This window comes from Mytilus edulis, chromosome 6 (assembly GCF_963676685.1).
Source record: "Mytilus edulis chromosome 6, xbMytEdul2.2, whole genome shotgun sequence".
Classification (NCBI taxonomy): domain Eukaryota; kingdom Metazoa; phylum Mollusca; class Bivalvia; order Mytilida; family Mytilidae; genus Mytilus; species Mytilus edulis.
In genome coordinates, this window is record NC_092349.1 from 33,530,832 (window position 1) to 33,546,373 (window position 15,542).

Consider the following 15,542-nt stretch of genomic DNA (forward strand, 5'->3'; position numbering starts at 1 on the left):
CCATATTCATGTGGCAGAAGTATTCTACTTTCCAATAAATAGCTAGAAGTTTGTATTTTTACAATTTTGTAAAACTGCTATAGTTTGGGGCCAAAAAGGGATCCTTCTGAACCTACTCCTTTGTGGTTTATCTTTACCCACTAAATCCATAAAAAATGGTATCCTATGAACAGTAACAAATCTAAAAAAGTACTTACTGCTATAGTGATGATAGTTTTGTTTTTAAATGCTGAGAAGATAACTTGTTGAAGTTTATTATCCGTGGCTAAGTCTATGGAGGCTGTGGCTTCATCTAGTACTAGTATCTTATTATTTCTTAAAAAGGCTCTGGCTAAACAGAATAACTGAAAATACAAAATAACATAAAAAAATTATATATTTTAATATATTTTTTTTACTCCAGGAATAGATTACTCTAGATTCATTTGGCAAAACCTTTCAGAAATATTAGTCCTGGTTGTTTTTCAACTTTGTACTTCATCTTTCTATTTTATTTTTTTTTATTTGAGCATCAGTGATGAGTCTTTTGTGGACAAAATATTGGACTGGCATACAAAGATATACACCAGACATCTTTTTTTTAAGATGAAATTGATAAAATGTTGATTGAAACCGCGTTTATATCACACATGTGTTATATTGTGGAATAGAAAACATAATTTAAAAAAAATATTTGTATTTTTAGTCTTGTACGATTTTTAATTTTAGTTTCTTGTGCATAATTCGGAGTTTAGTATGACGTCCATTATCACTGAACTAGTAAAGATATTTGTTTAGAGACCAGCTGAAGGACGCCTCCGGGTGGGCGAGTTTCTCGCTGCATTGAAGACCTATTGGTGACCTTCTGCTGTTTTCTGTCTATGGTCGGGTTGTTGTCTCTTTGACACATTCCCCTTTTCCATTCTCAATTTAATTCTATCTAAAAACAATAGATAACCAAAGGCAAAAGACAATTAAACTATCATAAGAAGACTGACTGAACAATGCATGATGTCATCCCAAGACTAACTCAGAAACAAAAGATTTTTAAATAGTTTTACAAAATGGAAACATAATGTCAAACTGAAATTATTGGGGAAATCAAGTAACAGCTCCATAACATGTTCTTAATGATACAACTTTCAATACAAATTACAGTATTGTTCAACACTGGAAATAATATAATAGAGTTATATCACTAAAACAATAATAGAAGACAGAATCTCCCATCTCTGTGAATCAAAGTTAGAAATGTGAAAGTTTGTCCTCCAAGTTAATTTCATTATATTGTTTACACATGCATGTAACAGTTGTACCTTATAGTTATATTTATATATGTTCTCTATAAGTATGTAATTGTAGTTTTGTGAGAAAAAAATATTCATAGTATGTATGTTTGATTATCAATGTATGTTAAAATAAGTAATTCAACAAACCTGTTTCTGTCCAACACTGAAGTTTTCTCCTCCTTCTGTTACATCAGAATCTGAAAGGAAAACACAAGTTTTCAAATGTTTAAAAATGTGTATAAAAGTGTAAAGTTATATGAAAACTAGAGGCTCTAAAGAGCATGTGTCGCTCACCTTGGTCTATGTGCATAGTAAACAAAGGACACAGATGGATTCATCACAAAATTGTGTTTTGGTGACAGTGATGTGTTTGTATATATAACTTTACTGAACATTCTTGCTGCTTACAATTATCTCTATCTATCATGCCTATAATGAACTTGACCCAATGGAAAATATTTTGTAAAAATTAACAAAATTTATGAAAATTGTTAAAAATTTACTTTTAAGGGCAGTAACTCCTAAAGGGGTCAATTGACCATTTTGGTTACTTGACTTATTTTTAGGAATTACTTTGCTGTACATTATTGCTGTTTACAGTTTATCTCTATCTATAATAATATTCAAGATAATAACCAACCAGGTGCTCCGCAGGGCGCAGCTTTATACGACCACAGAGGTCGAACCCTGAACAGTTGGGGCAATTATGGACAAAACATTCAAGCGTGATACAGCTCTGAATTTGGATTGTGATCAAATTTTTGACATTACATGGTTTTTTTTTACACAAAACAAATGTCAAGATCAATTAAAGATTTCTTCTTCAAACTTATTTAAATCTAAAATTAAATAGTTGACACAGCATAGGTTTCTGACACAGAATGAATGTGGTCTAATGAACTTTAAAAATTGTTTTTGCCTTTGAGCAATTCACTATGCTGTTGAATATTAATCCTCTCAAAAAAATGTTTGAAGAAATTTTCTTTTTATTTATGAAATCTGAAATGAGAAAAATTTAACCCCCCCCCCCCCCCTCATTTTTTTTTTCACATCCCTGTTTCCCTTTTTCCAAAACTGATATCAATTCAAATTTCTAATGGAGTTTGCAACAATAACTACTCTTTTAAATACATCATAAAATATTAAAATGTAAAATAAAGTGCTTGTTATCACTGAATGGTAAAGATTGGTTGGTAGTAAAAGTGAATATACATTGTTTATTGTATAAAACAATAAAAAAAACTTCATCAGCAACATTTTATATTGGCAAATTTCCAATGAAGTTATTTACATAAAGTTATTGGCAAATAAAAATGACATCATAGTCATGTCTGGCAAATGTCCAACATACATTATCTAAAAACATTTTAGATAAGATAAGGAAAAAAAGCTTCATCAGCAACATTTTATATTGGCAAATTTCCAATGAAGTTATTTACATAAATTTATTGGCAAATAAAAATAGAAAATGACATCATAGTCATGTCTGGCAAATTTCCAACATATATTATCAACTACTATTCTATACAAAGAAAGATAACTCCAATTGAAAATTAACTGCTATTGCACAATATTGTGCAATTAGATATTTCTTGCTATTGTGCAATACTGTGCAATTGAAAATTTTTTGCTATTGCACAATACTTGATATGGAATCCTGATTTGGACCAACTTGAAAACTGGGCCCATAATCAAAAATCAAAGTACATGTTTAGATAAAGCATATCAAATAAGCCCAAGAATTTAATTTTTGTTAAAATCACACTTAGTTTAATTTTGGACCCTTTGGACCTTAAGAATCTACATACACAGTTAGATTTGGCATATCAAAGAACCCATTTATTCAATTTTTGATGAAATCAAACAAAGTTTAATTTTGGACCCCCATTTGGACCAACTTGAAAACTAGGCCAATAATTAAAAATCTAAATACATTTTTAAATTCAGCATATCAAAGAACCCCAAGGATTCAATTTTTGTTAAAATCAAACTAAGTTTAATTTTGGACCCTTTGGACCTTAATGTAGACCAATTTGAAAACGGGACCAAAAATTAAGAATCTACATACATAGTTAGATTCGGCATATGAAAGAACCCCAATTATTCAATTTTTGATGAAATCACACAAAGTTCAATTTTGGACCCTTTGGGCCCCTTATTTCTAAACTGTTGGGACCAAAACTCCCAAAATCAAACCCAACATTCCTTTTATGGTCATAAACCTTGTGTTTAAATTTCATAGATTTCTATTTACTTATACTAAAGTTATGGTGCAAAAACCAAAAATAATGCTTATTTGGGCCCTTTTTTGGCCCCTAATTCATAAACTGTTGTGACCTCAACTCCAAAAATCAATCCCAACCTTCCTTTTGTGGTCATAAACCTTGTGTTTAAATTTCATTGATTTCTATTTACTTAAATTAAAGTTATAGTGCGAAAACCAAGAAAATGCTTATTTGGGCCCTTTTTTGGCCCTTAATTCCTAAACTGTTGGAACCAAAACTCCCAAAATCAATCCCAACCGTCCTTTTGTGGTCATAAACCTTGTGTCAAAATTTCATAGATTTCTATTCACTTAAATTAAAGTTATAGTGCGAAAACCAAGAAAATGCTTATTTGGGCCCTTTTTGGCCCCTAATTCCTAAAATGTTGGGACCAAAACTCCCAAAATCAATCCCAACCTTCCTTTTGTGGTCATAAACCTTGTGTTAAAATTTCATTGATTTCTATTCACTTTTACTAAAGTTAGAGTGCGAAAACTAAAAGTATTCGGACAACGACGACGACGCAGGACGAGGAAGACGACGACGCCAACGTGATAGCAATATACGACCAAAAAATTTAAATTTTTGCGGTCGTATAAAAACTGCAAAATTTCCTTAAAATTACTAATTCCAGGGCAGCAACCCAACAACGGGTTGTCTGATTTGTCTGAAAATTTCAGGTAGATAGATCTTGACCTGATAAACAATTTTACTCCCATGTCAGATTTGGTTTCAGAGATATAAGCCGAAATCTACATTTTACCCCTATGTTCTATTTTTAGCCATGGTGGCCATCTTGGTTGGTTGGCCAGGTCATCAGACACATTTTTTAAACTAGATACCCCAATGATGATTGTGGACAATTTTGGTTAAATTTGGCCCAGTAGTTTCAGAGGAGAAGATTTTTGTAAAAGTTAACGACGACGACGGATGATGGACGTCAAGTGATGAGAAAAGCTCATTTGACCTTTCGGCCCAGGTGAGCTTAAAACTAAATCCATTTATCAGTATAATACAGTAGCATACAATTTTTCAAACTTTTTTCTTTCAGATACCCTCTTAAAATGTCAATTATAATGAAACATACTTAATTGGTCAGGCAGGGCTGTTATGACCTCTTTCATTTGTACTGTTTCTAATGCTGACCACAACTTCTCATCGTCTAAAGTATCTGTAGGGTCTAAATTGTACCTAAAACAAATAGACAAATATTTTTCATTACTTACTTATAGCATTTTCATATTGGACAGATGCATGTATGCATATTTCCATTTTTAAATGCTTTTAGACTCCATTAAAGAAGGTCCGTTTGTTTTGTTCACACATTGTTGTCAGTATAATGGAATTTATTTGACTGCCCTACAAGCAAGAGATTTAGCAACAATAGCTAAAAAAATAGGTTTAATCCAGCATTTTCTATATAAGGCAATGCCTGTATCAAGTCAGGATATGACCGTCGTTTTCCAACCAGTTGATATGTTTGAGCTTTTGATTTTGCCATTTGATAATGGACTGTCCGTTTTGAAATTTCCTTGGAGTTAGGTATTTTTGTTATTTTACTCTGTACTTAGCATAAAGTTTTAAACTGGAACACATTGTATCATTCATATAGGTGCACCAACTTTCATGGACTAAAGAAATGTAGTTTTTGTCATTTTGACAATACTGCACACAAGCTTATATTTGTTTTTTTGTTGAACACTTTTCTTACATTCATAGTTATATTCTTAATTCTAGAAATCAAATGAAAATAATAAGTATACAGTATTGTCATTGATTCAAATTTAGTCATCAAATAAATCATAACAAGAGGGATTCTGACTGTAGCTAATCTGTCTATCTTAGTAAACACAAGGAAAATTTTCATTTTTAAAGAATTTGATCTTTATTATTTATATAACATATATATGTCCAAACTTTTACTCATTTCAATAAATTTTGAAAAAGTTATGTGCAACAGATATTTATACTGTGAAGAAATTGAATATGGTAGTGCGCTTCTTTTGAAGTTGAGTATATGATGTAAAGAAAGAAATGCATCTGTTCACATATATCTTTACATCAAAGACTAACCTCACTGAGCCAGCAAACAAAACTGGATCCTGAGGGATTATTGCTAACTGGGATCTCAACTTTTCTAAAGGCACTCTTGCTATATCTTTCCCATCTATGATTATACTGCCACCACATATATCAATCATGCGGAACAAACTCAACGTAACGGATGATTTTCCACTGCCTGTTCTTCCACATAAACCAACCTGAAAATAATTGTATATACTGTAAACTCAAAAATTATTGGGATGTTTTATTATTATGAAAAATGCGACAGGGTTATAATGACAATAATTTAAACTCGCATTTTGAAGTTTTTTCATATGAATTAAACAGGATTTTTCTCAATATTGCAAATATTAAAACCGCATTGTAGTCTGAAATGACAAAATGGCAATACTGAATAAATGTAACAATTTCTGAATTTACAGTATAATATTTCAAATTTTTGGAAAATTGCTCTTAAAAATGCTGATTTATTTCCCATAATATAACCATGTACATTGTAATTCCATTTTCATGTAAATCATAATAGGGATCTTATTTTAAACAAGGACATAAAACATGTTTGAAGTCTGTAATAAAGATCTAATATTTGATACATCGCAACCATTTCAACATCCCTTAATATTTTAAAACTCTAAAACAAAGCTTGCAATTCTTTCTTTTATATTGATAGATTGATTGATTAGTGTTCAATACCACATTCAACACTATTGCGCTATTTCGTGGGACTCAGTTTTTATGAGTGAAAGAAGCCAGATAAAATGACTGATCTTCAGAAAGAAAACTGACAATCCTAGTCATTCAAGATCCAAGTCCAGTGCATCTGCAACATGCTGGATTCGAACTCACAACCTTAGTGTTGACAGGCTAGTGGTACAGTCTTTCAGACCACACGGCAACAGGGACCCCTTTTTTTTTATAATATTCAACATTAATTAAATATGAAATAAAAGTAAGGGTATAATACTGTAGAAATAACAAAACATTTGCTATGACATTACCTTTTCTCCAGGATTTATTGTAAATGATGCCTCTGTTACCACAGGATCTAAGTGGGAATCATATCTTAGACTGACTTTATCAAAAGTTATCTCCCCTTTCTCAGGCCAGGATTCATCAACAATCAAGTTTCCTATAAAAAAAAAACAAAAAAAAACTGTTTTACAATATAATCATGAGTATTGTTTTTTATGGTAATATATTCAATATAATAACAAAGCTTATTTGTGCAATGACCCTTCAGGAGCATTCAAAAAATATGGATATTAGTAAGAAATAAAACAGTTAAACAGATCAGAAAATCAGTAACTTTTCTTATGATTCAGATGCAATACAGTTGCAAATTAAAGAACAATGCATGTTCAATGGAGTTTTTGGACTCATTTATTTTCATGGATATAAACTTTTGTAAATTGAGAAAACTTGTTTTTGATTTTTTGTCAAATATTCAAAATCCTTTTGTTTTATCCATGGAGCCATTAAACAAATTTTTAAAATTTCAAACCCTTCTTTTCTTTTCAGAATATTTTTTTTTTATAAAATCATTGGTTTTTGTTAAAGCTTTTGAAAGATAAAAGGTGCAAATATTAAATATATAAAAAATGTAGAGAGAATCATTTTCCGCAAAATTTTCAATGGCTCATTTCTTGGAAACATGGACATAGAAACTTATTTTTTTTTCTGCTATTTTTGTTTTGTTGTTTAAATACTACCAATTTATACCAGTCTTACTAAAAGTTTTGTTCATTTTGAAACATTTTTATTCATCATATAACATCTCTATCCTTTTATAAATGTTCTATCTACTATTGTACATTTAACAACCCTCCCCTGTTTAGAATGTATATAGGTGTTACAGCATTTTGTAAACATATATCCTCTCTTTTTAAAATAAAATAGTTTTTACTCATCAACTGAGTGTTTGATAGGTTAAATAATTTATCATCTTGGTGTTTGTAAGGTTTATTCACTGTCTTAAGGATGATTGCTGCTCAGTTTCAAAATAAATAGCTTTCCATAAAACTAGTATATAATGATAGGGGACTAATTGAGGAATCAAAAAAGCAAAAAAAAATAAAGGGGTCAATGTGCTTGTTTTCAAGATATTAGCCATTGGAATTTTGGCAGGAAAATGTTCTCTCTTGATTTTTCATAGCTTTATCATTGACCAGTTAAAGTTCTCAAAAACTATTAAAAAATAAATAAGATTTAATAAGACTTTAACAAATGGCTTATAATTATACATGCAAAAGATTTATAAAAAGAAAATGGGGGTCCATTGGCAAATTTTTTTAAGGCATTCAAATGGATAAAACTACAGGATTTCGAAAATCTGACAAAAATTCCGAATCATGACAAGCAAACATCCTTAAGCTTGTTGTTTGTTAGGTTATATAATTTTAAGGTGTTACTCACCGTCTTGGTGTTTGTCAGGTTCTCTTTCTAACTTGGTATACTCATGAACTCTCTCCACAGAATTCATTAACATTTCTGTCTCAGTTGTCATCCTTACAATCCAATTTAAATAAAATGATACCTGAAATAATTTTGTTACAATACATTATTATAATAATTAAAATCATAAAGGTTGATATTTTTCTCTCTATAAAATTTAATTTATTAGTTTCATAAAAATGTATGACATATTAGAACATAGACTTCTGATTGTTTAATATCAACATATTTCAAGAATTAACCTAAATAAAGCAGTGCATTTTTCTTATTTGAAACCAGATTTTTTAAGAGAGTGTAGAAATTGTATCTTTGTATGCCAGATATAATCAAATTAAAGTTCACAGTCTCATGCTAGCTTGGTTACTTTTTTTCAGGGGTGAAGTCTTTCTTGTTATTTCTCATTCCACGGTTATCATAATAGTCTTATAACTTTATTTTCATACTCTTGCCTTTGCACTATTTTACTCATGATTTTAAAAAAGAAACAAGATTGACTGATTGTTGGTGTTTTATATTTCTTTCGGCACAGTCATGTCGTCCAATTCTTATAGAAGAAAAGAATTTTATGATAATATTTCAGTAGGTTGTAAAAATTTTGAAAAGTTAAGCACAAGTGCCAAATTTAATTGGCTTTTTATTCAAGAAAACCTAGAGGTATTGAAAAATATTGCTATTTATATTAATAAATGTTTTGAACTGAGAAAACTATCAATATAGTATAGATATTGTTTTATTAAAGATGTTGAGAATATTTGCCTGTTAAGAATAAATATATTGTTATGCCTTTTTATGTATATGGCTCTGATCTGGTTGTAGATTAACATCTAAGAAATAGTTAAATTCATGTTTATGATTTGTGTCATTATTGTTTCATTATTGTAACAATTATAAAAATCATTGTAATAAATTGCTTTGCTCTTCATGGGCCCTTTAATTGGAATAAAAATATCTTATCTTATCTTATCTTATCTTATAGACATAAGGAGCTTGAAAATGCAAAGAAAATTGGACCTTCAGCATTAAAACTGGCATTCTTACTCAATTAAGACCCGAGTCAAACACATCTTGCCACAAGTAGGGTTGAAAATCACAGATTGGTGATCACTATACAAAAAGATGAAGGTTCACAGTTAATATATACCTGTAAAGCATATGTTATTCCTAGACCAACAAATGCAGGTGATGTACTGCCTGCCAGACAGCTGGATAGTGTTACTACAGCAGCAAATAAAACTTGGATTGACCCTAAATAATCCTTGGAAAGAAAAAAATACATTTACTAATTAGACTCTGTAAATTTAGAAATTTATTGTTATGATCCTTGTAAAAGGAGTAGGTCCAGTAAGACCCCTTTTTGGCCCCAAAATATAGCAGTTTTACAAAATTGTTAAAATGTAAACTTTTAGTTATTTATTGGACAGTAGAATGCTTCTGCTACATAAATATGGGCTGTTTTTGACAATACAATGCACATATATCGGGTACTATCACCATTAAGTCATGCTAAATTACTGAAATCTTCACAATTCTAGCATTTTAGTTAAATTTTAGACAGTTTTCGTGTGAAACGAAAGTGGCCGCATTCGTGTTCATCCTTATTATTGAAATGTAAGTTGTATTTTATGATAATACATAACATATATAAAGGTTGAGGATGAACACGGATGCGGCCACTTTCATTTTTGACAAAAATCATCTGAAAAGTGACATTTTTCGGCATATTTGGTAGATTTTTCATATTTGAGCTTGAATCGGGTTGTTTTTAATGACTAAATCAGTTAAAATCTTTCACATAAATTAATTGATTCAAATGAAATAGACACTTAAGTGTTTAAAAAGTGGTCAAAATCTTTCGTCAGATGAACCTGAAATTTGAGGCCAAAATCGATCCTTACCGGACCTACTCCTTTATAGAAATATGAGATTAAGGTGGTACCTAACACTACAGGGAGATAACTCTGTAAAGTTAGCTTAAAGTTTTAATGATGTTGTGTTGTAAAAGGAATATAAAGCTTCTCAATGATCAAAATAAGTGTTTGTCAAACTGCTATATAACCAGTGTAATTTTTCTGATAAAACAATTGGTTCAAATTTTTTGAAATTTTTATATTTTTGTAAAAGGGTCAAAGTAAATACTTTGTCAAAATTTTAAGAAAATTAAACGAGCCAAATTAATTTTAGTTCAAGTGTTGGGTACCACCTTAATGATTGCAAATTCAGGAATTGCTGCATACAAACGCTTTTACAATTTAAAACGAAAATTTTTAATGTTGCAAAACCTATCCTGTCTCAACTTTTGCATCAATAAAAGCATCGCAAAAAATTCCAAATTAGTATTATTTCATTTCAAACAACAAACCATGAAAGATTTTCATGTTGATAGCATAGAAAGGGCTAGATACAACGTTTATCATAACGACATTTTTATACAAGAATCATTGTGTGTTATGGGAATAACATTATCATCAACCCTGGCAAATAAATTGATACTTTAGGCAGACCACTTTGGACTGACATGAAAATTTGAAATAAAAGGTCATATTAAATAGGTGGAAGGTATAAATTTGTTGTAAACTTAATTTTTATAAATTGTAAGAGTACTGAGTGTAAACAGGTTGGACATTAAAAAAGCTGGCATGATTTCAGACAAAAAGTTTAATTCATACCATTGTAAACCATTGATTTAGTAATAAATTAAAAAAGAGAGAAATTGTCATATTACTTACCAAATTTACACCTAACCATCTATTAGCTGTATGCATATATAAAAATGGTGTGTTGTTTTTGTTTATTAAATTCATCACTTTGGAAAAAAATCTTTTCTCTGCCCTGAAAAGAAACATGTTTATAATAATTATTTGTAACTTATATTTTTTAACAGCTATTGATGGTTGTTCTTTCAATATTTTTATTGAGGTCTGGACCTAGCATGTTAGTAACTGCTAGTAGTTCTTTGTTAACTTTTGTATCATTGTCATTTTGCTTAGTTTCATTTGTTACCTAATCTGACATTGGACTGATATTTTTGTACGACTGAGTTTTACTGTGTTTGTTTTTTCTACATCGGCTAGAGGTACTTTGGTATGTGATAAATAGTTGTCCCATTGGCAATCATATCCAATCTCCTTATTTTCATAAAGATTATTGAACTTGAAATCATTGTGAAACAAGAATGTGTCCACAGTACACAGATGCCCCACTCGCACTATCATTTTCTATGTTTAGTGGACCGTGAAATTGGAATAAATTCTCTAATTTGGCATTAAAATTAGAAAGATCATATCATAGGGCACATGTATACTAAGTTTCAAGTTGATTGGACTTTAACTTCATCAAAAACTACCTTGACCAAAAACTTTAACCTGAAGCGGGACAGACAGACGGACGGACGGACGGACGAACAGACGAACGGACGCACAGACGAGAAAACATAATGCCCCTCTACTGTCGTAGGTGAGGCATAAAAAGGAATACCTGATTCAGAAGTTTCCAATGAAGGCAATTTAAATGCAACAAAATGTAACAAGAGTGCACATGCTGAAATGTCTTGCCTTCTTTACTAATCATTGATATTATGTTGATAGTCCTCAATATAAAGCTTTTTACAACTATCACATAAACCAATGAACCATGACAATAGGTCAAGGTAAGATGAACCATACCAGGCAGCCATGTACAGCTAACAATTTTTTCCATACAACAAATATAGTTGACCTATTGTTTATTGTTTTTGAAAAACAGATTAAAACACCAAAACTTAACACTGAGCAATGAACCATGTATATGAGGTCAAGGTCAAATAAAACCTGCGCGACTGACATATAGATCATAAAATATTTCTATACACCAAATATAGTTGACCTATTGCATATAGTATTAGAAAAAAGACCAAAACTCCAAAACTTGACTTTGACCACTGAACCATAAAAATGAGGTCAAGGTCAGATGATGACACCTAACAGTTAGACATGTACACCTTACAATCATTCTATACACCAAATATAGTAGACCTATCGGATACAGTATAAGAAAAAAACAGACCAAAACGCAAAAATTTAACTATAACCACTGAACCATGAAAATGAGGTCAAGGTCAGATGACACCTGCCAGTTGGACATGTACACCTTACAGTGCTTCCATACACCGAATATACTGGACATATTGCTCATAGTATCTGAGATATGGACTTGACCACCAAAACTTAACCTTGTTAACTGATCCATGAAAAGAGGTCGAGGTCAAGTGAAAACTGACTGACAGGAATGAGGACCTTGCAAGGTACGCACATACCAAATATAGTTATCCTATTACTTATAATAAGAGAATTTAACATTACAAAAAATCTTAACTTTCTTTTCAAGTAGTCACTGAACCATGAAAATGAGGACATGTGACTGACGGAAACTTTGTAACATGAGGCATCCATATACAAAGTATAAAGCATCCAGGTCTTCCATCTTCTAAAATATGAAGCTTTTTAGAAGTTAGCTAATGCCGCCACCGTTGTCCGATCACTATCCCTAAGTCGAGCTTTCTGCGACAAAAGTCGCAGGCTCGACAAAAATGTTTAACAAAAATTACAGGTCCGTAATATGTACTACTCACCCTCACATTTCCATGCTTGGTAAAAATGAAATCTGGGCCCAATTCCTTAACGTTGTATATGTATTTAGAAGATCAATACATAATCAACAGATGAATTGAGTTTCAAGCTTGATGCGACTTCAGCCAACCTTAAAACCCAAATTTTTACCTGATAAGGATAACATAGACAGACATACAGACACAAAGTAAAAGCATGTCTGTTATGTTTTTTAAATTAGACCTCAGAAAACTGAATAATAAATATACTTTACCTGTATGCCCTAATAGTCTGTAGTCCATTTAATGTTTCTGAGAAATGTGAAAATATTGGTGATTTTGTTGTATTATCTAATCTTTGTAACTCTCTACAAAACAAAGTGCATATAAACTGTATCATTGTAATTTATTTAGCAGTTATTTTCTTGGCTCTGGAAAATCTTAAAAATAAGATTTACGGTAAATATTTTTTATTTTGGTAAATTCCCAAAAATGATATGTTGAGCAAAAAGAAAATTGGTTTTACTTTTGTTCCAGGTTTAGGAGTTTGAGGACTCTCATTCATATTAAACCCTGTCACATACTGTTAGGTATGCAATGATTTGATTTGATTTATGTTGTTTAACGCCACTTTTAAGCACCACATTCAGACTGTTTCGTGGCGGCCAGTTTTTATTGGTGGAGGAAGCTGGAGTGGCCGGAGAAAACCATCAACCTTTGATAAGAAAATTAACAATCCTAGTCAATTAAGAATGGCGTGGAGTGCACCAGCATGAGCAGGGTTGGAACTCACAACCTCAGTGTTGACTGGCTAGTGATTACAGTAGTAACTACTTAGACCACACGGCCACTGAGGCCCCAGGTATGAAATATGTTCATTCTAATCAAAGGCTGACTATTTAAATCCATGTTATTTAGACTCTGTTAGATAGTTATATAATTGGAAGTCATACGATATCTTCATATTTTTTTTTATTACACATATATGGTTTTCTACCCCTTATAAAATTAAAATGGCAATGGGGAATGTGTCAAACAGACAACAAACAGTCAAGGGCTAAACACTTACCTAGCCGAAGCTCTGAAGAACAATTGTATGAGATAATACAGTATAAACAGAGGTATGGCAGCTAATAGAAAGTATGGCGTGGTTATAGTATTGACAATCACAGCACATAGTGTGGTAAATAAACAGCCTAGAAAGTTATCCAAAATATTTGGTAGTTTCTGAAAAATAAAATGATACATATTACTTCACAAAAGGCTGTTGATTCATCTATCAATTTCCTGGAAGGAGGAAAAGTATTTTCATCAATTCTGTAATTTGGTGCTTTGCCAATGTATGCATACAAGCATAAAATGTTTGCTTGTCATGTTTTGGAATTTTTGTCAGATTTTGGAAATCCTCTGGTTTTATCCATTTGAATGCCTTAAAAAATTTTGCCCATGGACCCCCGTTTTTCTTTTTATAAATCTTTTACATGTATTATTATTATTCATTTGTAAAAGTCTTATACAATTTTTATTTTCTAATAGTTTTTGAGAACTTTAACCGGTCAATGATAAAGCTATGAAAAATCAAGAGAGAACATTTTCACACCAAAATTCCAATGGCTAATATAGCGAAAAACAAGCACATTGACCCCTTTATTTTTTTTGCTTTTTTGATTCTTCAATTGACACCCTATCAATATATACTAGTGTTATGGAAAACTATTTATTTTCATTTTCATGAATTGCTAAAAATATTTTATTTGCAAGTTTTATATATATTAGACCGTTGGTTTTCCGGTTTGAATTGTTTCTCACTAATCATTTTGAGGCCCTTTATAGCTTGCTGTTTGGTGTGAGCCAAGGATCTGTGTTGAGTGCTGTACCTTGACCTATAATGGTTTACTTTTTAACAAGTTGTGACTTAGATAGAGAGTTGTCTCATCTGTACTCATACCACATCTTCTTATATGGAAGGTATTTTTTTTTGTAAACCTGTCAAAATTTTTGCAGACCTGTAATAAAATATCTAGGAATTTAAAAATTTCTAGTTTTTGAATAATATATTACCTGATCCACTTGTCCCATATCATTAGAAAATCTGTTGATAATTCTTCCACTGGGATTTGTGTCAAAGAATCTGTAAAACGATAATTATGTATTAAAGCAATTACACTTGACCATATATATTGTTGCCTACCAATATATAGCTACCAACCTAAAAAGCATATTACCCGAGAAATTCTATGATTCAGATCAGTTCAATTTTTGTTTAATGATTTTTTCCTGCTTTCGTGTCTTTTTCTTGTCTAAAACATGTAACTTAATTCGTTGGCAAAAAAAACCCAACATCCCTACCTACAATGTGTGCTAACAAACCCTGCAAGGCATGGGTAGGCAACATCAAACGAAGATTTTTTTTAAACATGGTCTTATTGTATTATTTTATGCCAACAACAATGTGCTTGAATAATTTTATTAAAAGAATTAGAAAATTGAATTGTTTTTAAATTATATTATAAAAGAAATTCTTATATGACTTTAAAGTAAATTATTTGTCTGTTGATTTCATTTATGGACTATATATTACATTGTATTGATATCAGAATTCTTACCTCCCAGGTACATGCAGAATTGTATCTAACATCAACTTGTGTAGATTTCTAGATGCCCTAATCCCAACAACATAGAGGACCAGACCAGCCAATAAAGCTGCCATGATCCCTCCTACAGATAATGCCACATAGATATTGGTGTAATAAGTGTTGTTAAATACCTGAAAATACAGCAAAATTAATAAGCAACCAGGTGTGTCTATAACTTGTTATTCAATATATAGAAAAAATACCTGCATAAATAAAATACAGAAGATATTGGTAAAAAGAAATTTCTGCAATCTTCTTTGTACTTATAGAATATATA

General features: G+C 31.0%; 1 protein-coding gene across 4 annotated transcripts in view; it reads right to left on the bottom strand.

Moving 5' to 3' along the window:
- The window catches only part of LOC139527550 (ATP-binding cassette sub-family C member 9-like), a 53,401-nt gene that overhangs the window by 4,923 nt on the left and 32,936 nt on the right, over positions 1-15,542 (bottom strand). For all 4 annotated transcript variants that reach the window (XM_071323059.1, XM_071323057.1, XM_071323060.1 and 1 more), the window contains 12 exons: positions 15,236-15,396; positions 14,691-14,760; positions 13,699-13,856; positions 12,905-12,997; positions 10,774-10,876; positions 9,189-9,302; positions 8,009-8,129; positions 6,595-6,725; positions 5,606-5,793; positions 4,620-4,723; positions 1,416-1,465; positions 198-344 (listed from right to left, as the gene is read on the bottom strand). In XM_071323059.1, coding sequence (XP_071179160.1) covers positions 198-344; positions 1,416-1,465; positions 4,620-4,723; positions 5,606-5,793; positions 6,595-6,725; positions 8,009-8,129; positions 9,189-9,302; positions 10,774-10,876; positions 12,905-12,997; positions 13,699-13,856; positions 14,691-14,760; positions 15,236-15,396 — 1,440 coding nt within the window. The remainder of the gene's footprint in view (positions 1-197; positions 345-1,415; positions 1,466-4,619; positions 4,724-5,605; positions 5,794-6,594; positions 6,726-8,008; positions 8,130-9,188; positions 9,303-10,773; positions 10,877-12,904; positions 12,998-13,698; positions 13,857-14,690; positions 14,761-15,235; positions 15,397-15,542) is intronic.